The sequence below is a fragment of the Alexandromys fortis genome, unplaced genomic scaffold, assembly GCF_014885135.2.
Source record: "Alexandromys fortis isolate MF-2015 unplaced genomic scaffold, M_Fortis_MF-2015_v1.1 scaffold_143, whole genome shotgun sequence".
In the NCBI taxonomy this organism is placed as follows: domain Eukaryota; kingdom Metazoa; phylum Chordata; class Mammalia; order Rodentia; family Cricetidae; genus Alexandromys; species Alexandromys fortis.
The window spans coordinates 3,139,963-3,164,762 of NW_026068044.1; the positions used below are offsets into that span (position 1 = coordinate 3,139,963).

General features: G+C 48.6%; 1 protein-coding gene across 1 annotated transcript; it reads right to left on the reverse strand.

The window, feature by feature from the left end:
* Positions 1-1,256: 1,256 nt before the first annotated feature.
* Rab12 (RAB12, member RAS oncogene family) lies at positions 1,257-24,086 on the reverse strand. The gene is made up of 6 exons (XM_050166219.1): positions 23,700-24,086; positions 12,106-12,166; positions 7,894-8,032; positions 4,349-4,438; positions 3,762-3,866; positions 1,257-2,569 (listed from the first exon to the last, which is right to left on the reverse strand). Exons 1-6 carry the CDS (start codon positions 24,064-24,066, stop codon positions 2,456-2,458), a joined length of 876 nt encoding a protein of 291 aa, XP_050022176.1. The 5' UTR covers positions 24,067-24,086; the 3' UTR covers positions 1,257-2,455.
* Between the last annotated feature and the right edge of the window lie 714 nt (positions 24,087-24,800).

The window sequence follows — 24,800 nt, forward strand, 5'->3', positions numbered from 1 at the left end:
TGTAGGTGCTAATAACTAACTCTGGCTCCTTAGCAAGAGCTGTAAGCACTCTTGATCGCTGTTTGTCTAGTCATTGGCTTTGATTTTTCAAGACAGGGCCTCGGTACGTAGCTCGGGCTCACTCTGAACTTCCCTTTTCCTTGCATCTGCTTCCTCAGTGTAGAAGTATCTACAGGTGTGTGCACCGCCACACCTGGCACCCACTGAGATGTAAACATTCTGCCCCTGCTAGCACTTAATATAGGTCGGTGCCCCTAGGGAGGAAGAGCTCCAAGGAGCCCTGCATGGGAGCTCTTGGGAGCTCAGGGTGCTCAGACCATGGGGGCATGGCCAGGGTGCAGAGACTGCTGAGGAGGGAACCTGGCAGGCAGGAGAGAAAGGAGCCCTGAGGCTCATGTACTGAAGCTGGGGTCCCACCATCAGCGCTACCATGGCAACCTTCCTTCCTCTTCCCAAGTCCCTTGCATTTCTCATCAGGCTTTATCAGGAAGGGGTAGAGCTCGGGCGTCAGACCAAAGGGATTGGGGCAGTCCGTGGCTAACTGCAGACTAAGGCTCGCTCGTCAAAGCCTTGAGGACTCTATGCTATACTGACCCGTGCTCACCATTAGCGTGTAGGAGCTCTTTAGGCACATTCTTGGTGTATCGCCAAACCAACACCCATCTCCTCAGCCCCACCTCCTTCCCCGGCTGCTAACCACAGTCCTGCCTATGGATTTCTAGACTACTTCAGAGTGGAGTTACAGAGTGATCAAGTGTGCTCACTGGCTGTTCTGCCGACAGCCACCAGGGCGTTCCTGACTTCCGACTACTGTGAACACTGCTGCGTGGCTCTGGCTGGCGTGGAACTCACTAGGTAGACCAGGCTGACTGATCCTACTGCTGCTCGCTCCCGCGCACACACTGAGTAGGAGCCGCTGTTTCCGGAACTTACGTGTGCTTACTCACTGTTCTGCCGACAGCCACCAGGGCGTTCCTGACTTCCGACTACTGTGAACACTGCTGCTGGGCACTGCCGTGGGCCCCGCAGCTGAGGGCGCCATTGGCATGAACACTGCTGGAAGACTGTCTGATACCTGCCCTGCCTCCTGAGCACAGGCTCAGACCCAAGCTGACCCCTTCCCGAAGCAACCAGGGTGCCTTCCACGGCAGAGCTCGCTACGCTTTCCCTGCCTACACTCAAAAGATTAGGATTTGGAGCTGTGGAATGCTGGCAGGAATAATATGTAACTGCATAAATGCATGCGGCGATTCGACTGTCGTTCATAAATACAAAATTTTATTTGCACTTCATTAGTGTAGAAAGACCACGATGCTTTCTCATACCACAACACTCGGGACACGCCAAGTTATTCAAATACATACTTATTTACCTTGACTAAACAAAACAGTGCAGTTTAATAAAAGATATACCAAAGATAGCGTTCACAAAGTCCGTATCAGACCAAAAAAGAAAAAAAAAAAGAAAAAACAAACAAAATAAAAACAAGAAAACTTGAATACAGTCTAGGCTTAATAAGAATAGGCTTCACCGTCGACGGGAGAAGTTCATCATTACAAAGATACAGGATGTTTAGGCAAACGCATGTGTATTCCTCCATATAGTAAAATGTAACTCTTAAAATCCCTATAAACAGGATTTGTGTAGGACAGCAGTGTGGTTTTAAAATCTTTTCTGTAGTTTCAAAAACTTGTCTTCTTTCCCCCTTGTGCTGGGGATTGAAGCCTGGGCCTCGTGAGTGTTAGGCAAATGCTCAGCACTGAGATACAATCCCCGTCCAACAGTCTTTTCTCTATTGAATCTTTGTTGTTCTTAATTGCTTAGGTCATGGCCAATGGAAATCCCTAGACTATGCAGCCACGGGACCCAGTCCCATCCAGCCCTCCGCCTAGGAAAAGCCTCTCACCACATAGCCCGACAGACAACTCTGCGGGGGAGGAGGAGCTTTGCTCTGGGGAGTGTGTGTGTGTGACACTCCAAACCTCAAGATGCCACGGCTGGGAAAGCCTCAGAAATAAAGAAAAAGCAGTTGTCATATCTTCTTTTTCAAAAATCTTCCGTTTTGTAGATCTGTCTTTGAAACGGCAAGGGAAGCACTGAGTCCTCTCTTCTCACAGGGGTGTCTGCATCCTAGTGTAACCACCCAAGGACAACTGTAGTACTCCAGAGACACTGCGATCCTCTTCTCTCCCGTCTTCATATTCCAAGTACTACGCCTCCCAGTGTGTGGACGCTGCACACTGGGGTGCGGAGGAGAGAGAAAGAATCTGAAGGGAAGTGTGTAACTTAGAACCCAACCTTGCCCGGGATTGCGTATTTGCATATTTACAAGTTAGTGTATACAGCTGACTCGGGTTACAAAGTGCGAAAGGAAATTGTCACATGATTGTAGTGCAGAACAGAATGGTTCCCCCTCTTCTAGGAATCGTTTGCACTCTGTCTCCAAAGCAGCAACTCAACAGCATCGGACATGTGGTCTAGGTGGAGGCAGCTCTGGTGGGATCTCAGGCTCTGGTTGTAGAGAGAGGATGCTATTGGATAACTCGTTTCTCAAAATATCAAGAGGCATCTAAAGGACAAAGAGAGAACACAAAGACCTTAGTCTTGCAGGTGAGAGGTTATGTTCTAATTGTACACCTTCTGTGCATGTGCCTGGGTGTTTTCCGTGTGTGTATAGGTCTGTGTGCCACGTCTGTTAAAGTATAAAATCAGAAGGGAGTGTTGGATCCGCCGGAACTGGGGTGCTGGGAATCGAACCTGGGTCCTCTGGAAGAACAGCCAGCATTCTTAACCACTGAGGCATTTCTCCAGCCCCTGAAGTATTGTTTTATAATGCCTTTGGAAGAGGCTGGTGTTTGCCCAGCATGTATGAGGAGACCCTAGGCTTGATCCTTAGCAACGTGATTAAAAAACAAACAAACAAACAACCCCCCACATTCTTTATACAGAATCTACTATAATAAAAATTTAACATATTAATCAATAAAAAACTGGTCCATTGTCTAAAGAAAGCAGCAACCTCTGCCAGGCTTCTGAATCATGTCACATCTGTGACAGTATATGAACTCCTTCCTGGGGCCTCAGCGACATAATCGGTTAGGGCTTAATAGTTAGCCAGCCCTCTCTACCTGAAAGGTTCTCCACTGCCAGATTCAATGAAACTCTGACGGAAACATCTGGGAAGAAATAACCGTGTCTGTAACAGGGACAGCGGTCCGTAAAGGGCACACGCTGCAGCTGTTTACATAGCATTGAGTCATCTAGTGATGGTTTTCAGGGTTCCTAGAGTCACACCTAACTAGTGGCTGCTGCTCAGCGGGGCCGCCCGGCACCCTCTGTGAAGGTCCCCATCCAGAGAAAGGCGCCTGAAGACCAGCAGCTGTGGTCCTTCTCCAAGGAAAGCCTACACCACAAGGGCGCTCCACATTAAAAAGGAAGTGTCACATGAACACAGTACTTTATTTACCTGTAGTGCTGGACACTGAGCCCGGGTCTCCTGAAGGCTAAGAAACACTCTATCACATTTATATTTCTATGTTGCTAGGCAAGAATCCAGGGCCTCAAGCATGCTAGGCAAATGCTCTACCAGTGAGCCACGCCCCCACGTCCCATGGCCATCAGACCTTGTCTAAGTCACTCCAGAACATCCGATCTCAAGCAAGTAAACAGACTGTCTATCAATCCTAAGCACTCCCAAACCCCTACGCATGAGCAGCAGCTGCCGTGGCAGCCAGTCAGGAGGCACAGTTATTTATTTTTACCTTTTTCAGAATGTCATCAACGAGTTTCAGAAATATCTCATCCACGTTGAAATTGTCCTTGGCGCTGGCTTCACAGAACCGCATCCCGGTTATCTGCTGTGCAAACTGAGAAGACACGTGCCCGCTGTAACGTGCAGCACAACCCAGACCAGACTGTGCTTTACCACCAAGGGTGGGGGAGCTCAGGGTCGGTACACTCCCATTTATGTTCAAATATCAGGTTCATGTGTACAGCAAATTTCTGTAGCAATACATATAACAAAACCTCTAGAGACCTTTAAATCCTATTATGCATGTGAGAGTCTAAACGTACAGTGTACCTGACATTTAAAATATGAGTTCCAATGCTTCTTCATGATTGGATCCTTAGCAGGAAAAAAATCATCAAAGCAAATCTTACAACCTAAAAACATTGTTTCTGTACAAAATGTCAACTTACATAATAATACCGTAGATACCAATGTGCTTTTGCCCTCTGCTTCAAATGGATCCAAAAAGGAGGTAAGTGAGCAAACAGAAGGCTGCGCCTGGCACTCACTGTGCGTTACCAGCACGTGAGCGACTGCAGGGCACCCACATTCACGCACCTTTTCTCCCTGCTGCTTGGAGATCTCTCTGTCTGCTTCACAGTCCAGCTTATTTCCAACCAGGAGAAGCTCAGCGTCTTCTGAAGCATACTGTGGGGTTGTCAGAGACGTCACACGCGGACAGGCAAACGTAAACGCACACTTGTCACCAGTTACTAACTGTTCCTTCTCTCCACTGCCCCTGAGCACCTCCTGGGGTGGGCAGGGCCCTCGGTGTTTTGGAAAGTACCTTCTCAGAGGTATGAACAACTACCATGGTCATGGTCCTGGTCTTGGCCCCAGCCATTCTTAAGACTCTGTTTAGGAAATGACTAAAACAACGGTCAAAGCTATGTACTCAAAAATGGTCACCAACTGAAAAAGGTCAGAGTTCAACAAAATGGGTAAAGAATGAAGCAAAGTGGGTAAAACCAGAGTGAGTCCTTTTGTCCCAAGAATATTAAACGACACAGGAAGGCCCTCACGATTAAAAGCTGGTGATAAAATGGAGTCAGTCCAAGATTTTAAACTTACTTTTATGCTGTAATGAAGTTAGTATTAACTCTATATCCAGAACAACTTTAAACTGCCTCTGTAAGGTTTAAAAAACTATAGGTATGCTAGTATCTCTGGAATAACTCATTCCATTTTGTGTGCTTTAAAGTCATTTGACGCACACTGCATGGAAGGAACCTGAGGATCACGGCCAAAGCACTCGTGAGCCTAGGAGAAGGGGTGGGAGCAGCTCCCCATGTGGGTGTCTTGCTGACATGATGGGACGGTCTGGCCCACGTTGAGCTTTCCAGAAATGAAAGCACTTAAATCTTGGTTGTGTACACCTTTGATCCCAGCACTTGGGAGGCTGAGGCAGGTGGATCTCTATGAGTTCAAGGCCAGCCAGGGAGGGCTACATAGTGAGACTCTTGTCTCAAAAAAGAGAAAAGAAAAGAGAGTTCTTACACAAAGAATGACAGATAGAACAAAGGCCAGGCCAGGGCATCCGACCTTGGTGGATTTGCAAACCCAAAAACCCAGCAGGCCCTCACTCACTCAGCACATTTCAACTATAAAGTGTGTACTGTCCGCAGGAGCAACTCCAAGGTTTCAAACACAGGGACTCCTCCACGGCACACAAACATCTGCTAGGCATTTCTAAAGGTGGGGGCCTACAACCGTAAACATGGATCTTAACAAATGTTCAAACATCTCACAGGTTCTGAAAACCATTTTCAGGAATGTAAGCCCCCAAAGAGTAAGACCATGGGTGGGAGGTAGCCCAGTTGGTAAAACGCTTACCACTAAGTATGAGGACTTTAGTCTCAAGTCTACACACCATGTGTGTGGTGTGAATGAGATGCCCGCTGTAGGCTCTGGAATCTGAACACCTGGTCCCCAATTAGTGGCATTGTTTGGGAAAGCTTAGGAGATGAGGCCTCGTTGGAGGAGGGAGGTAGCAGGGGTGGGCTCCTCGTTGAAGGAGGGAGGTAGCAGGGGTGGGCTCCTCGTTGGAGGAGGGAGGTAGCAGGGGTGGGCTCCTCGTTGGAGGGGTGTAGCAGGGTGGGCTGTGGGAGTTAAACTCACACCATCTCAAGCTCTCTCTCTCTCTCTGTGCTTGGTGTTTAAGGGCTGAGCTCTCTGCTTGCTGCTCCAGCTGCTGCCGTTTCCCCATTTTGACGGGGATGAACTCTGATCCCTCTAGAACCCTAGAACCCTAAGGCAGAACAAACTCTCCCTTCTATAGCTCGCCTAGGCCATGGTCTTTCATCACAGCAACAGAGGGGAACCAATCCACCATGCATGAATGCTGACTGAAGATGTGTGTTTGTAATCCCGCGAAGGAGAGATAAAAGAGGCCGCCTAGCCCACTAGTCTTCATAAAAGGAGAGCTCAAGAAGGAGAAAAACCCTGTGTGCCTGGCCTGGCCCAGAATCCGACTCTGATGGGAGCTTCCATCTTAGCCTCACAGTGCACCAACCAGCTCTTGTACGCGTGATTTCTCTGACTCTGAGCCCCCCTCACTGCCTGATTTTAGCTGGCTTTACAAATCACTAACTCTGGGAGCCGCACAGCTGAACCACATCCTATCAGTCTCTCACTACCTCCGCTGCAGACAACACTTCAACCCCTATAATTTTATTAAACACGGGTTTCATTTTGTTTGCATATGTGCGTGCACACTATATGGCTGTGTATGGAGGTCAGATGACGGCTGGCCGGAGGCGGTCTCTCTTCTCCACATCAGGCGTGGCAGCACCCTTACCCACTGAGCCCTCCCACCAGCCCCGGGCTGATGGCTACTAGGTTATGTTTTTAGGGACTTGAAGCTGGCCTTACTTTTTTTTTTTTTTTCTAAAAAAAAACCCTGACTCTTGACTTGGGTCTCTGCCTTCTGATATCATGAGGACTAAATTCTTCCCTCACACAAGGATGCCCCACAGCTAACACCACCACTGTGTATGAAGAGCCTCACAGCAGATCACTGATCCCCTTCACCTCTCCCCCCATCCTCAGCCATCTGCTTTGCCACCTCATAAGCATCCCTACCTACCCATGGAGGTGTACTGGAGACTAGGGCCTTCTCTGTACACAAATACTCTCTCCTGCGGCATGAAAGTAACCATGTACCCAGTGACCGATGCCAAGCATGGGGCAGGTAGAGGGCAGAGCCACTGTCTGCTTCATTCTTGGTTGTTGCTGAGTTTCTCTATGTAGCCCTGGCTGGCCTGGAACTTGTCACACAGACGAGGCTTGTCTCAAATTCACAGAGATTCACCCACCTCTGCCTCGTGCGTGCTGGAATTAAAGGTGTGCACCACCATGCCTGGCCCGTCTATTTCTTATACTGGACCCTAACATACTATGAAGAAGCACACAGGGAAAGCTTGATTAGTAAAACCAGAAGTGAACCTTTGCTAGCAGCTAAATGACACCAAAGTACAGTCAGGGCTGAGTACAATTTACACAAAACCCGATTTGTGTTTGAAACACAAAGGAATTGAACATCTAATTATTGCCCAAGGAGACAACTGCAGTCAACTGTATATACGTGGTCACATTTCAATCCCAACTGCTCTGTCTTCTGAAGGTGTACTGCTTACACACATCTCCTAGTGGAATATACAGGTCCCATTAACCATGAAGATACAGAATTTTCTGTAATAACTCAATTTGAAGCTGAGAGAAATCGTCTCTTGTTCAAAACGAGGAACCAAAAGAAACTGTAGACAATTAGATCCCTGGACCACCTGTGGGTACCAAAAAGTACATAAAGAGTGTCCACACGACCTTCCCTGCTTCTTTAACTCCGAGCAAGGTGCAAGATAGAGCAGAAAGAGTAAGTAAGGGTTTTGGCAAGAATGAAGGCTTGTTTCCTTGGTTACGAGCTGATTCTGGGTATTCTATTCTGTCACTGCCTTATCTCTAACAAGGTTGCATAAGGACAAGATGCCATTTAGTCACTAAGGATGCTACACCATCCTCCATCACTCTGTTCCCCTCTTCCTTTGACGAGTAATACTATGATGCACACAAACAAAGAGCTCACAACAGGAGAACGCGCCACATACCTTATCGATCATCTTCATCCATTTTGGCAAGTCATCGAATGTCTCTTTCTTGGTGATGTCGTAAACTAATATGATCCCCTTGGCACTTCTGTAATAGGCTGAGGTAATGCTGTTAAATCTCTCCTGTCCTGCCGTGTCCCTAGAAAACAGCAGTAGCAATCAGTTCCCAAACAAGTCTACATGTCGGTGCAGACACTCGCTCTGCTCCTCCTCCACCCCAGCCTTACAGGCGGAGAGAAGTTCAGGCTGTTACACGGTTAGAAGACTCGTGGTTTGTCTGTCTACAGACTGACAGCTAAACCGCATAACTGGAGACAGATTACCCACGCGATCAACCAGCAGCTAACCAGACTACCACCCTTCCCCAGAAAGATTACCCACGCGATCAACCAGCAGCTAACCAGACTACCACCCTTCCCCAGAAAGCTGCAGCAGGCAGGCCAGGACATCAAAACATAGGGGCATCTGCTTCTTTAAGATAAAAGGGAGACACGGCTCTCACAAAAGCACCCGCAGTTCCCAATGACCTGCTTTTGGCGCCTCACTGAACGCTTGCGGCAGGAGAAAACGTTCCTTAGAATTATTATTCTGCATCCTCCAAATAAACACTCAGGCTATTTGCCACTCCTCAAAGCCCCTCCACACTAAACTGTGTACCACCACACGGCTGAGCATGGGGAGGGCGAAGCCTCGATTCCACTCCATAGGATATTAGCCTATCTACTGTACGTCAGGGTAGAGCCGGTTCATCTAAAAATGTCGAGGTTTGTTGATCTCTTTGTATGAGTGTCTTGCTGCATGTACATGCGTGTACCACGTATGTGCCTGGTGCCTGTGGAGGTCAGAAAAAGGCAAGAGATCCCCTGGGGCTGGAGTCAGGGATGGAGTTGGGAACCCACGTTGGGTCTTTTGCAAGAGCAACAGGTGATTTTCACTGCAGAGCCATCTCTCCAGTCTCCACAAAGGTATCAACTACTGATGGAGGGGTCATGTTAGAAAGACTGAGGAATCCTAATTCTCTCTCCCTTCATCTCCAATGCTAAAGAGCTCATTCAAGCCCGTGGTGGGGCCCACACCTTTAATCTCGGCACTTGGGAGGCCACTGCAGTGGATCTCTGTGAAGTTGAGATCAGTCTGGTCTACAGAGTGAGTTCCAGGACAGCTAGAGTAGTTACACAGAGCATCCCAGTCTTAAAAAAATAAAAAAGAGCTCGTTTCTGGGTTTTCTGCTCTCAGCTAAGTCACTACCTAATAGAGCAGCACGGGATCTTATTGTCAGTTCTCTCTTTGCCTCTGGTACAAGCTGAAACATTCCTGCAATCCTGTTTTGCCAGTTTGGTAATTTAACATTTAAAATATTTATTTTTAATTATGTCTGCATGTGTGCCTGAGGCCAGAGGCTTCAGACCCCATGAGGGGGAGTTACAGATGGCTGTGAGATTCAACCTTGTGAAAGGAACCAAACTCTGGGTCCTTTGAAAGAGCAGAACAGTCAGGCATAGGGCACCTTTAATCCCAGCACTCAGGAGGCAGAAGCAGGTGGATCTCTGTGAGCTTGAGGCCAGCCTGGTCTACAAATCAAGTTCCAGGGCAGTCAGTGCCACACCAACACTCTTCCCCAGTGCCACACCAACACTCTTCCCCAGAGACACTTCCCAGTGCATACCAACACTCTTCCCCAGAGACACTTCCCAGTGCCACACCAACACTCTTCCCCAGTGCCACACCAACACTCTTCCCCAGTGACGTTCTCCAGTGCCACACCAACACTCTTCCCCAGTGACATTCTCCAGTGCCACACCAACACTCTTCCCCAGTGACATTCTCCAGTGCCACACCAACACTCTTCCCCAGTGACGTTCTCCAGTGTCACACCAACACTCTTCCCCAGTGTCACACCAACACTCTTCCCCAGTGACGTTCTCCAGTGCCACACCAACACTCTTCCCCAGTGTCATTCCCCAGGGTCACACCAATACTCTTCCTCAGTGTCAGTCCCCAGTGCCACACCAACACCCTTCCCCCGTGACATTTCCCAGTACCATGTCAACAGCTGCAGAAATTTACAGAGGGTCAGGAGGGCAGAGGGCAGTTTCTGGCTTAAGTTTTCACATCTAAGAGAAAAGAAGTCTGTGAGCCCCACGTGGCTGAATACAGACTATCAACTCTCATGGACCAGGCTTTCAAAAGGAAAGCCAGGAATTAATCCGAGTTGAAGACACTGTGGGGGAGGCCAGACACAACCAACAAGAGGCACTTGACAGAGCTAAAATTCGGGTCCTCTGCAAGAGCAATAGCCATTCTTAACTGCTGAGCCATCTCTCCAGCCCCATGACATGTTTTGCTCGTCACCCGCTCAAACCAGCTGTACACGCATTCTAATATTAGCCACCTTACCCTTCTCAGGGAAAAGATAGCCAGATGCCGATGCAGAGGTGGACATGTCCTGGATCCTTCAAAAGCTGTCCTAAGGTACTGATAGTCAGAAACACCAGCTTGTGTCAAAGCTTAAACCTTCACATATATGGGTGGTTTTCCTGCATGTATGTGTGTGTACTAAGAATGTGCCTGGTGCCCAACAATGTCAGAAGAGGTCAGAGGATCCCCTGGGTCTGGACTCACAGACAGCTGTGAGATACCCTGTGGTGCTAAGCATCCTCTCTCCAGCCATGAGAGGTAACCTGAGGGACAGCATGAACTAAAGAAAAATGGTTACCTTTCTGTGGAATAGTTATCAGATATTTAGGCAAAACTGTTGAAAACCAAACAAACCCATAAAACCCTGTAACACAAATTCTAGTTGGTATTAGTAACAAAACCCAGAGTTGGATGTAGGGGTTAATGCTGAAGATCAGAGAAGCAAAGCAGCCAACCGCTAGAGAGTTCTTTTACCTCTACCAATGTTCAGACCGAAGGGGCGATCGTTCTCAGTGTATCCTCAGACTTCATCCTCAGACTGCAAGTGCCTTCACCAAACCTCAGAATGCCCTGCCCCTCCGACTCATTCTGCTTTATATATTCTTCTCCCCACGCAGCCACATCCCTCCTGTCTCCACTTCCCTGGTGCTGGGATCTAAGGTGTGTGCCAACACTGCCTGGCTTCTATGGCTAGCTAGTGTGGCTGGCTCTGCACTCTGATCTTCAGGAAAGCTTTCTTTATCAAAACACAAACAAACCATCACTACAAAACCCCGAAGCCCTTACATGGGTTACAGAGTGGCGGACGACCAAACGAAAGTGATTACCTCAAGACACCAGGAGAGCAAGGCTGGCTTGGCTGCAGCTGTGCCCCAGACAAGGACATGGATGAAGGATGGAGACATGCCACTAACATTCAAGCGTTAGATGACCGGTGAGACCACAGATGCGGCAGCAATTAACGTGGATGAAAGCAAACACACACAGACGGTGGACAGACAGTCAGAGCTGAGGGCGACCTGCCAAGATGAGTTAGTAAGCTCAGTGTTGCGCCAGTGTTATGAAAACCACAAGTCATTCTCCAAGCAGCTCAGGGGGCCACTACTCAAGTGCACAGGCCACGCCTTTCTCCTGCAGAGTGGTGAGCAGCACCGGGAACTCCAGATGCCACTGTGGGCTGCTAACAGGGAAGAGGAAGAACACAGCTGGCCTGGCCTCTTGCTACAGCGCTGAGCTGAGAAATGGTCTAGTTCTCCTCGGATGGGGTTTCTGGGTCCCCTTCAGTATGCAGAAGATGCCCTGGTCACCAAGTACCCCAAGGCCAGCAGGACAGGGCATGTCAGCCACACTATACCCACACTGTATCAGCACAGGGCCCTGAGCTATGGTGTAGGTGATGTGTTTTTCCTTCCCGACAAGATGGTTGTGAACATACTGGGCTCTTTTGAATACCATGCAGTAATTTTAAAGACAAGAAGACATGCCTCCCTTCAATCCACCACCACCAGCACTGGGGATGGAAGCCAGGGCCTGGGACACGCCAAGCAAGGGTTCTACCACTGAGCTACACGCCAGTCCAAGACACTCCATCAAGCAACCATTTTAATGACAGCAGCTTGGGGACATCCGTGATGGGGAAGCACAGGCAGAGAGGTGCACACAGGCTCCTGGGACAGTGACACACACCCATGTGCAGAGGAGGAGACAAGTGGACCCGTCCCCAGGAAGCGCTGAGGAGATGAGGTGAGGTCCATTTTAGTAGCCAAGCGTGTGGGCTGTCAACACTGAACTTACCAGATCTGTAGTCTGATCTTCTTCCCCCTCAGCTCTACAGTCTTGATTTTAAAGTCAACACCTGCAGATAAAACAAGTGAATATGAAGCAAAAATAATAAAGACGCAGAGTACACAGGAACCCTACTTATAAGCATGACTCAGAAAACTAAAAGGACCTGTGTTGGGAAAGTTCAAAAGCGCAAGGGACGGATGTGCCGAGACCGCGGCTCCAGGCACTCTCCCGCTCCACCCTCAGCTGGGAGCCCAGCCCTGGCTTATCCCAGCACCTGCCGGACATGTAATTTACGACTCCTGGGGCCATTTCAAAACCACAGCAGCATTAGCAGAGGATGCCAGCTCAGAGATGATTCATAGATGGAAAATTTGAAATTCAATCTTGATTACAAGCAGCCTTTGTTTGAACCGGGAAGTTATTAATACATTACAATTTCTGGCTCTCACAAGTGTTGGTGAATATGTGCATGGCTCAGCATATTACTTATGGAGAAATTGGCACAGACATGCTGGGTAACCAAGTTCTCAGCACAAAAGAGAAAAAAATTACCCACCTATAGATTAGCATATTCAATTTTAATTTTTATTCATTTTAACACCGAAAGCAAACCATCGTGTGTAATATTTTTTCTTCTTAAAATCAGACTAGTAAGCTTCAAGTAAATTTTAAAAATCCAAATTTAATTGGTGTATCTCATCTGATATCTTTTATGGCCATACACAAACATATCTCAAGCCGAGATTTTCAAATAAGCATTTACAAGCAAAGAAGTGAGGAGATGCTGGCCGACCACAAGCACTAGAAATGCTTCTCTTTTGGGTCTACTTCCCAGCCACTTGCCAGGACCCAAGACGGACGACCCCAGGCAGGCAGCAGGCGCGTGCAGGGGACCACAGCCAGCACTGTGACGCTGCCTGTCCTCTGCTCATCCATTTTGGGACCTGAGGCAGCAGTGGTTGGACGAGGCGCTGAGGTGAACAGAATGACATGTGACTGGGGTTAAAATTAGCAACACACCAGACATGTCTGTGAGACCGAGCTGGGGGTGGTCCCTCCATGGGCAACAGAGAAGTTCTGTGACTAGACAACATCACAGTGGAGATGCTGCATTTCAATTCTCGCTTTTAGTTTTATAATGTTTGTTCATTTGTGTGTTTGTTTGAATCAGGGTCTCTCTACATAGCCCTGGCTGGCCTGGACCGAAGCGACCCACTGGCCTCAGCCTCCGAGCGCCAGCACCACCTGGCTCCTTTCCTGTCTCAGCCCTTCACAGCAAGGCTGGCTGACACCATCTCAGCTTTTCCAAAGTCAAATGGTTTTCAGGCATAGCCGTGAGTGAGCCTGGGAGCAGGTCTGCGCAAGCAAATGGCCTTGAGCAAGGCTCCCGAATGACTCACCCCAAGGGGACACCCCCGAGGCACAGCCACACTGGCGACTCTACTGCCACAAGGCGCAGCCTGGTGACAACCCTGTCTCTGCAATATTAACCTAAGTGAAGGACTTCACGCCATGACTCTGCGATGTGAACTCCAGCCTGAACTCACCCCGCCATGACCACTGTGTTAAACACTTACTAATTTATTACTGCGGTGTGCGAGAGCGCAGGAGTTGGTTCTCTGTACCATGTGGACACCAGGGGGCACGGGAGACTCCGAGGGTGGTGGGGGCTTTGCACACAACCATCCTGTCAGCCCCTTTGATTTCACTTTTCTTTTCCTACTTCAAAGGACTTTGTTTGCAGAATCTGAGTTAGAGATGTTACCTTTGGGAAGTTTGTTACTTTACTGAAAAGAATTGGCCAGTGGCCTCTCTCCTGAGTTCTGCTCCCGATAGCAGCAGAGCAGGCCACTGTGCTCGGAGGCAGCTTCCTCTGCTAAGTTGTGTCTGCACACGTCACATGTTGGCCACTCTTTCTCAGCCAGTTTGAAAACCTACCTGTATTAGCAGTCCTTTGCGAGGTTATTTTTTCTAACCACAGAGCTCAATGAATGGAAATAAAAGGATCAGACATCAATACTCAAAACCAGAAAATAAGGACAGTTACTTAGAATGAAACTGAACAAAGACTCTGTTCAGCCCGCGGGGGAATCGAGTACTCTTGGAGCGTGGTCAGTACAATAGCATCAGTAACTGCAGCAGAAACATTCTAAAGCTGGGAAGTGGCTGAACTGAAAAGTCTAGATGTCGGGCCGGAGAGCTGATTAAGAAGACTCCTTGCTCTTACAGAGGAGGACTTGGAGTCAGTCCCAGCACACACATGACGGACTGTAACTCCAATCCAGGGGACCCAATGCCCTCTGCTGACCTCAGCAGGTACTGTTGGCACCTGGTGCACACACATGCCTGCAGGCAAAACACTCACATGCCTAAAATACATAAATCTAAAAAAAAAAAATCAAGTCAATAAATGGTTACAGCTCCCTAAAACTATCCCTTCTCTTAGATAAAATAGCTGTGTTGTATCTAGCAGCTCCAAGTAGCTTGTAATGACTGGAAAAGTAATTCAATTTATGGCGTGGACATATATCTTTGTAGTTGTTGTTCCTTTGGAAACTACAGCTCCCAGACTCCTCCTGGATTACGAATACCTGCGCGCGGGCTTGCTCAGGTGCAGGTCATTTCTCCCAGATAACCTTGCACTTCCCGTTAGAAAGCGAGCTTCCACGAGGTCTCGCCCCTTCTTGCCCTTTACCCTCGTGTATCTCGCACACCCATCCCTTATCGTGTCCCCCTCCCCCCATTAAAGTGCACCCACGTGGGAGCCGCGTGTCTCGTCTATCCTGTGTTCGTCTACACACCCCACCCGCCGTTTTTAAAAGAATAATAGTAGTAATACAAGTACAGCACTGAACATGTCTAAAAACGTCGCCTCAAGTATAAAATGACTCCATGCTGTGTATCCAGTGTCGGCAAGCCTCAGACATGACAGTGACGACAAGTCTCAACTATGGGGCCGCAGCTTTAGGCACATCATACTCGGGGACAAAGTGGGCGGCACCTTCACTTCTACCTGCAGCTCTGCTGAAAACCCAGTTTCTCGGAGGCTTCTCGACTAACAGGTATGAAAGCAACCTTCACTATCTACCCTGCGGATTAACAGGGACAGTCCCTGCCCCCAAAGCTGGCTGGCAATGACCTACATTAACACTTGGCAACAGAGTACCTTCCGCGGCTAGCCACTCTTAGAGAACCTTCTCGTCTGCCCAGATGTCTTTTCCATCCTAGATTTCACACGGAATCTTCCCTGACCACATTGCCCTGCTCCCACCCCAGGTCCCGGTCCTGCACTATTCTTGCCCTAATGGAATCTTTCTCCACTGGCCTCACCCACAGACTGTGCATCCTCAAAGACCTAGCACCCCTGACTTACTTGCCCAGCACACAGCAGCAACTGGAGGACTTGGATGGTGACGGGCAGTTGGCCTCTTCACTAGATGCTGGAGAGTAACTTAGTTAAAAACTAGGGGTATTTTGAACTGAGGTAGTGTTTGTTTTTAAGACAAGAGGCAGACAAGGCAGCTATGGAACGGGAGTCCTGGATACGAGCACATCTTGTAGGGGACATCAGATCTGAGACAGCAGGGGTAACTGCTAGACCACAGCTAACACAACAGCAGAATCTGGATTCACGCTCACACTTGTGTGAACAACTACAGGCTGTTATTATAAAGATCAGATGGGTGAGGAAGAAAGGCACGTGAGAGGGCGTGTAAATGGCTCACTATTATCTTAACCACGCCGCTAGAGGAGAGCCTGTCTCTCACGGCTGAAGAACTGCTGCCTAGGCAGACCAGAGTGAAAACATTTCCAAACATTGTTTCTCTTTGCTGGGCCCTAAGAAGTTACAAAACAGAACAGCAGGAATAGATAGACTTCTCTTTCTTCCAGTTCCTTTCCAGCCTAAAGAAAAAAACCACCACCATGGTCAGTATCTTGGACACAGGCAGCCCCTGCTACAGGCCTATAGGATCACCTGGCTTCTCTACCAACTCAAGACCCGCAGCTTGCCCCAGATGGCATTGGACTTTACTGAACATCAACGCGGCCATGGAGTCCCAGGCTCTCACATACGTCTCAATGTAAAATGGTCGTGACACTGTGGTTCCGTCCACAGCCACTTTGGGACATTATATCCCTGACTCAACAGTGGCAGACTAAGATGTGTCAAGTCACACATGCAAGTCCAACATTGGGTGGGCGGCACTAATGTCTGACAGCCTGTATTATTATTATTATTGGGAATGAGTCTCCTGTCCAAGCTGCATTCCCGCGTGAGGAGAGTCCAGGGTGAACCGCACACTTTGAGGGACAGGGAGAAGCGCCGGCTGCCTCCAGACCTAGTCTCTACTCTTGTAGCAAGTTCAGATTTTACCTTTATTTTTATGTGCCTTAGTGTTTTGCCTGCATGTCTGTGTGAGGGTGTTGGATCCCCAGGAACTGGAGTCGCAGACAGCTGTGAGCTGCCATGTGGGTGCTAGGAATTGAACCCGGGTCCTCTGGAAGAGCAGTCAGTGCTCTTAACTGTTGAGCCATCTCTCCAGCTCCCGAAAGTATCTTATGGGTAAAGCCTCAAGGATTTGGCTGGCTTTCCCTCCCTAAGCTAAGTTGTGAGGATTCAGTACAACTAAAACAATATTCTAATTATGGAATTTTGTGATCATTTCCGAGAAAGGCGCTATTATAGAGCAAAACTGAAGGTGAGAGAGGGCTGGACAGATAGTTCAGGGGTTTAAGACCACTGGCTGCTCACAAAGAGAACCCAGGTTTGGTTTCCAGAATCTACATGGTAGCGTGGAACCATCTGCAACTCCACTTCAAGGAGACCTGACACTTTTTTCTAGTTTCTGAGGGCATTGCATACATGTGATGTAGGACATACATGTAGGTAGAACACCCAAAATACACATAAAAATAAAAATAAGTCTCTGAAAACAAAAATAAGGGTACGTATGTGTAAACCCACCACACGTCACTACAGAAGCTCACCCGGCTAGGGCAGCACAGGTACACGGCTGTAAACCCACCACGCGTCACTACAGAAGCCTTGACAAATGCAAACCATGAGGTCCAGCTGGCTACCTGCCCAACTCCACCATCTGAGCAGCACAGGGAAAGGCCAGGGGGGCTGAAGAACAAGACTTTTCTTTTTGAGTAAAAATTAAAAGAAAAAAAAATGTTGGCTTGAAATTGTACTTTAGCTGATCAACAGGAGAATACTAACATCTTATCATACAACAACAACAACAACAAAAAAAAAAAAACACAAGGAAGGGAAAGAAAATGGGAGAAAGTAGCTCTTTATTGACCGGCAATGGTGACATCACAGGGTTCTGGCAGTTCAACTTCAGAGGCTTCACACATTAAGAAGGGCGGGGAACAGGAAGGCTCTTCATCGGCCTGCCAGAGGCTCACTGGAGCTTGTTTACTTGTAAGCTAAGAAGGTAGGAACACAAGTGCTAGAGTCAGCAGTAGGTCAGGCTGGAGAGGAGGGAGGGGAGACTGTCAGTGTCACACACATGATGTCCTAGCAGCCCGTCAGACTGGACAGGAGGGAGGGGAGACTTTCAGTGGTACACACATGACGTCCAAGTAGTCTGTCAGACTGGAGAGGAGGGAGGGGAGACTTTCAGTGTCACACACACGGTGTCCTGTTAGGTCTGTATTGTTGCTTCCTGGCTTTAAGGATTAAATAACAACATAACCACACTCAATTAGGGTATAGGGTTGGTCTGTAGTTTTGTTTTCAGAATACTTTCCAACATGAAAGGCGTGCAACAGAAAGGAGAACCGTAAACAACCAGTTTCTTCCCTCTGATGAAACGCGATGGTTCTCACTTTTTTCCTTTTACACTGGACTGCCACCGTCTTTGTGACTCACACCCCTCTCAAGGGACAAGCCAGGTGTGCAGGTGCCAACTTTGTGTCCTATTTAAATGCTCCTAGAATGGTCTGATGTAGCTATAGAGAACCTCGGGAAAGTATCTGCGAGAGACACGGACTGCTGTACAAAGCCATGTTTTCTTCCCCAGTTCAGCTCAATGGCAGTTGCAACAATGTGTCTGATGCCTCCCTGCAGAGCAAGCAACTCTCACCTCCCATCCTCAAAGGCCAAATGCTCTCTTCCCAGCCAGCTCAGGGCCTCGACAGAGACCCCTGGCAGAGTCCACAGGCTGGACAAAAAGAAAGCCCTCTCTATGTCTATCATACACAATGAGACTTAACCTCTTCGGCGTGAGAAGCAGAAGCCTGTGGGCTTACACTAACTCCCGAAATAAACCCAAGCACAGTGCGCTGCTCCCTGGGCCTCTTCCTGAGCTGTGATCTCACATCGCTCTGCAGTGGGTGGGGCAACCGGGGAGGCTGTGCTGCTCCAGTGTTTGGGAAGGGATTCTGGGCATTCTTGCCTGACGCCCCTCTCTTTTTTATTTTGTATGTGTGGGTGTTTTGCCTGCCCATATATCTGTGGACCACATGCATGCCTGGTGCCCTCTGAGGTCAGAAGGGGGCATCAAATTCTCTAGAACTGGAGATACAGATGGTTGTGAGCTGCCTGTTGGGTGCTGGGTACTGAACCCAGATCCTCGGAGGAGCAGCCAGAGTTCTTAACGGCTGAGACACCTCTCCAGCCCCCCTTGCCACAATTCTCTTAAGTGAAACACTCAGCATATGTGTTTGGAAGATTGCATTTAAGAACAGAAGTGCAATCAAAAAAAATCAGAGTTTTAACCTAGAAAAACAAGTATATCTTGACTATTCTTTTTTTTGTTGTTGTTGTTTTTTTGAGACAGGGTTTCTCTATGGTTTTGGAGCCTGTCCTGGAACTAGCTCTTGTAGACCAGGCTGGTCTCGAACTCACAGAGATCCGCCTGCCTCTGCCTCCCGAGTGCTGGGATTAAAGGCGTGCGCCACCACCGCCCGGCTTATCTTGACTATTCTTACCCCAGCTTCAGCCCTGAAAGCTGCAGACTAAAGAGGAAAGTGGCCAATTTCATCCATACCCATTCTGAAACTTACCAGGTAAAAACACCGATGGCCACATTTATAGGCAAGCCAGATGGCCAAGTCTGCATGGGTCTTACTCATTCAACTGTTTTATGAGCCCTCAATTCTGTGGTCAGTTCAAGAGCTCCAGCAGGTGTGGCCTAGGCTGAAGGCTGTCCAGGTAGCTGAGGCATATCCCACCTCCACAAGAACCAGAGAGGACACCCAGGAAGATAACACGAGGGCCGTGGCCAATAGGTTAGCATTGTCTCTCTAAGTACTTGGTGTCTTCTGAGAAGGGCTGGGAAGTCGTAAGAATTGCTGGAGAGGACAAAGGTCCCCAGAGGGAAATTTTAAAAGCTTTAATTCTGCTATCTGATCTCACCTATATTTCCCATCTTCATTTTAATTCTCTTTCTCCCTCTTTTGGAACTGATGATGGTGGGTTTTGAAAACATCTTTACTTGGCAAAGTAAGAGAACCAATGATCCTATGACGGTCTCTACCATTTTTAAGGGGACTTTCACTGCTCAGGAATAATAGAATTCTGGTTTAGATAGCTTTACATCAATTTATTCTATGTTCCGAAAGTTTCAGAATACTTTAATATACATAATGAGATGACAGAGAATGGACTGAAGCCCAAACACAACATTTGTGGTTCACATTGCTCATGAATATAGCAGGAAGGTCATTTAATGCATGATCCCTTGGAGATGGAGCACAGGCAGTTCCTAACTGCCTGGTGTGGGTGCTGGGACCAATCCTTGGTCCTCTGCAGGAGCAGCAACACTCTTAACCATTGGATGATCTCTCTAGCCCTGCCCCCAAATAAACATATTTTAATGGATTTTCTCAAACTAAACTTGAAAATTTTTATTTATGCAAAATAAAGGGGATCTACAACAGAGAAAACAGGCCAGGAACTCTGCAAGGCTTCTCTGTCTCCCAGCCAGACAGTAATCACATGAACACACGTGTACCTAGGGTTCACAGCAGCACACGTAAAAAGTGTTCACAATCACATGAGCACATGTGTACCTGGGTTCACAGCAGTGTGCATAGTGTTCACAATCACACGAACACACATGTACCTGGGTTTACAGTAGCGCACGTAAAAAGTGTTCACAATCACATGAGCACATGTGTACCTGGGTTCACAGCAGTGTGCATAGTGTTCACAATCACACGAACACACATGCACCTGGGTTTACAGCAGCGCACGTAAAAAGTGTTCACAATCACATGAGCACATGTGTACCCGGGTTCACAGCAGTGTGCGTAAAGAGTGTTCACAATCACATGAACGCACGCGTACCTAGAGATTCACCCAGAAATTAATCACATGAACACACGTGTACCTAGGGCTCACAGCAGCACATGTGTGTTTACAATACAGAAATCCACGGAATAAAACGGCTCAGGTATGTCAGAGACATTGTCTAGGCAAAGAAGAAACTGGAGAAACTGGCACAGAAGGGGCTGTGGGCCAACATCAATAGCAAACTTGCTTTCTCTCTCCTATCTCTCTAACTTCACAAACACTGTTCCTATACTTTGAAAAAAAAAAAAAAACTGGCCAGATTGGGGGCTGGAGAGATGGCTCAGTGGTTGAGAGCATTGCCTGCTCTTCCAAAGGTCCTGAGTTCAATTCCCAGCAACCACATGGTGGCTCACAACCATCTGTAATGGAGTCTGGTGCCCTCTTCCGGCCTGCAGGCATACACACAGATAGAATACTATATACATAATAAATAAATAAATATTAAAAAAAACAAAAAAAACTGGCCAGATAATTCTAGTTGTATCTACAAATACAAATACAAATCTATTTGAAAAATCATATTCTACAATAATTGCCATTAAATAAGTTAATATTGTAGCTTTTCACACCTTGTGAATTCTATGTGTTTCAAACCCAGTCTGCTCCTGAAAATTAATCATAACAATAAAAAAACCCCCAACATTTCGCTGATTCAAATTTTACATTCTTCTACCAGCTCAAGTCCCTAAGGAGCACCCTAATTTCCTGTTACACAAAGTCCACAGGTGTCTGATGAACTGTCAAAGGTATATTTCAGAAGTCTCTCTTCAAGTCTCTGAATTACAGGCGCCACGACCCTGCTTCTGTAACCCATCTCTGTGCACACAGGCTCAGGGGCTGTGGTCTCCTCCAGACGCAGCCTCAGTAAGGAAAACAACAACGGGGAAGACACTCGTCCTCTGTGTGGGGCATTGTACTGGGACGAGAAGAAACTAGAAACACAGGCCACAGAAGGACCCCGACCCCACCACACCCAGAGTCATATTTAAACAGCATAAAGGAACTTAAGGAATGAACTTAGCTCCACGCAGTTCAATGGGAAGGAATCCTCTAAGAAGCTCTCAGCCCCAGCTGGGAAGCACTTCGAAGCTAAGTGCTCTCCACTGTCAGCTAGCTCCCCGTGAGCGTGGCACCACTTGCACGCTGAACCCACACCCTGTTCCACGTTCCCCACGGGCAGCGTGACAACCAGCCCCCAGCAGGTGCTCCACCAATGACCTGCTCACTAGGAAGGAAAGCGAGTCAGTGGCAGGAGCTAAAGAGACGCCCTTAGCATTTGCTGTCTTTAGCTTTGAGTAAGCCATGGTTTCCATCTTCCTTTAGACTCCCCAAGACAAGAAACATTTATTGAAGTTAACTACTACAGGCTGCATACAAAGTAAACAAAAACATATAAGAAAAAACATGCATCCTCAGTGTGGGGAGACACACTTACACACGTACATATATAATTATGTGTGTGAGTTTCCCTGCTAACTCCTAGGTAGTCTATGCAATCCCATTGGCTGGTTTCACTCACTGGGAAAGCTCACAGGGCAGGTCCACCCTTCTCAGAACTACATGCTAGCCAGGGTCTCGAAGCACCATTTCTATGCGTCCTAGAGTGTGGGTGTCCTGTTCTGGAGGGCAGCTTTACCCATTGCCTCACACCCCATGCCTTCACAGTGTTGGTATCTGCACCGACTTTTCCCTTCCGAATTAGTCACAATCATACCCTTCATTTTTACACATGTAAGTAAGTGCGGGGCCATAAAAGACTAGTAATCCTCAACTGCCTTTAGACCCTACTGCGTTTACATCAGCTACTAACAAAATAACAGCAGCCTCATTTCCTGGTTAATAACTCCCTAGATACTTTCATGATCCAAAATTGGATATTTGCAACAGGTATAATTATGTTACTGGATTTCAATATCACATTCCCAAGACAAACAGACAAACATTAAAAAAAAAAAGGGTAGAAGGAGCATAAATATTTAAAAAAAAAAACCAAATAAATAAAAGTAGAAGGGGAAAAAATGAAGGGGCATACTCAAAAAGGAAATTAAAAAGGTCAATGTGAAAACTGGAGGATTAATTTTCCAGTTAAGTACTTAAAACTGCCATTGTTTTGTTACCTGAAAACTCACAATTATGATCTCATGATCTCTTTAGGGAGAGGTCCTAAAATTCTCTACAGAATTCTCATCTCAAAATGGGCACCATCAATGTTTACAACTGTAAACATGTGTATACGTTTTTTAGCATTTCAATTCTCCAAACTGAGATTTGCCTTGTTTGAGACAGGGTCTCTTTATACAGCATTGTCTGTCCTGGAACTCACTGCCTAGACCAGGCTGACTTTGAACTTACAGAGATCAGCTGGTCTCTGACCGATACTGGGATTCAAGACGTGTACCAAACATTCCTGGACTCCCTGTCCAGTCCCTTTTGTTTATTCTACAGAGTCACCCCGAATCAGAGTTCTCTGGGCAGCCTTTCTATGGGCACAACTGGCTCCCATACCCCCCGACAAGCCTCAATGTCAAGTTCTGTCAGTCCAGCGTCATTAAAAACATTCCCTTGCAGTTTCAAATCCAGATCTCGAGGAAGGAAAGCAGCAACGTTACAGATAGATTTCACCGACTCCGGTTGGGTAGTGGAGGAATGGTTCTCACTTTGCCTGTCACCCGGTTATTTGAGGTCAAGGATAAACACAGCCGAAATCCCTCTGCCCTACATTTGTACACAAAACAAGAAGCTGGAGCGCCGCTTTACTGCGAAGGTCTCTGCAGTGATTTTTCAACTTCTTCGCAGTAAAATATGAAAACGGATGGGCAATGAGAAAGTAAGCCCTGGTTCATTCTTCTAGCCTGTTATGCTAAGAGGTTCGAGCCCGCTTAGGATGGTGATCTCGGGGCGCTGAACCAGTGGCTGGCCCCGGGCATTACTTTCCCATCTCACAAAGCCGTTTTCCTGGGCGAGCTGGTATAACGGACCGGGAGTTTCCACGGATGCATGAACCCGACCTCATGGCCCGAGAAGGCTCTGGGAGGGAATGTCCCGGCTCTGGGGGTCGGACACCCGCGGAAAGGCCACGGAAAACTCGGCCTGGCCCCGGGAGGGGGTCAGAGCCTCCACAGGGACCCGGCCTGTGCGCGGCTCGGATGCCTGATGTTCCCACGGCGGGAAAGCCCGGGCACCCGCAGAATGGCCACGGGAAACTCAGCCTGGCCCAGGGAGGGGTCAGAGTGTCCACGGGGGACCGGGCCCCGACCTCCCCACGGGCCCTCCCGCCCCAGGCCCGGCGTACCCACGGTGGACTTGCAGGCCTCGCAGAACGTATCGTCGGTGAAGCGCTCCATTAGGCTGGTCTTGCCCACGCCGCGGGAGCCGATGATGATGACCTGCAGCTTGAAGTCGGCCGGCCTCGGGGGCTGCTTCCTCCGGCGGGCCTGGCCGCCCGACAGCGCCGGGGAGACCGCGCCCAGGCCGCCGCCCGCGGGCCGCCGGTGCAGCGCGGCGCTCGGATCCATGCACGCATACGGCTCGCCCTCGGGCCGCCTTCCGCGCGCCCCGGGCCCCCGCACACCGTCCACCCGCTCCGCACCGCCGCCGCCTCCGCCGCCGCCGGGAGAGGAGGAAGGGAAGCAGCTCCTCCGCAGCAGCGGCAGCAGCATCCCGGACCGGGAGGGGCTGGGAGCGCAGGCGCCGCGCGATGCGACGCCGGAGCGCGACCCCTGCCGGCCGGAGGACCGAACCGCACGCTCCGCTCCGCGGCGGGACGACGCTCTTGGTCACCACGGTCCCCCCGCCCCCGCCCTCCCTCCTCTGCGCATTTCCACTCGTGGTTTACTTTCACCGCGATCAGTCCTTAAGAGCCTCGCACTTTTATTAGCCGCTCGCCCAGCGAACATGTTGCAAGGTGCATGACCTGTGATCACCGTCCCGAACTCAAGTTGTTTTGGGTGCCAGGGGTTCCCGGCCCGGCCCACGCGGGTTCGGGTGTGAACGCCCACTTTGACTGAAGCCCCGGCACCCTGGCGGGACAAAGGCTCTGCATGCGACTATCCTGTGCGGGGTCCCAAGGAATCTGCTATCTTAACTGGGCTTCTGTCTCTCTCTCAAGAAGACATTTGAGTTGAAGTCCGTCAAATTCAGTAAATGGCTTGCACCTTTGGGGAAGCGAGCAGGTAAAATCTCAGAGGTCAAGCGACCAAAATTCCCAAAGTTTAGGAACTGATATGGGTGGGTTATTTTGCCATTTGTACTTGAAAGTATTTAAAGCTACAGAAGCTTGCCAACGATTTATTTAGCAAATTCCTCCGCGTGAACTTGAGCTCCTCGGAACACTAGGTTCTAAACATGATAGGCGCTGGCACGCGCACGGAGGATGATCACGTTACTCACCAAA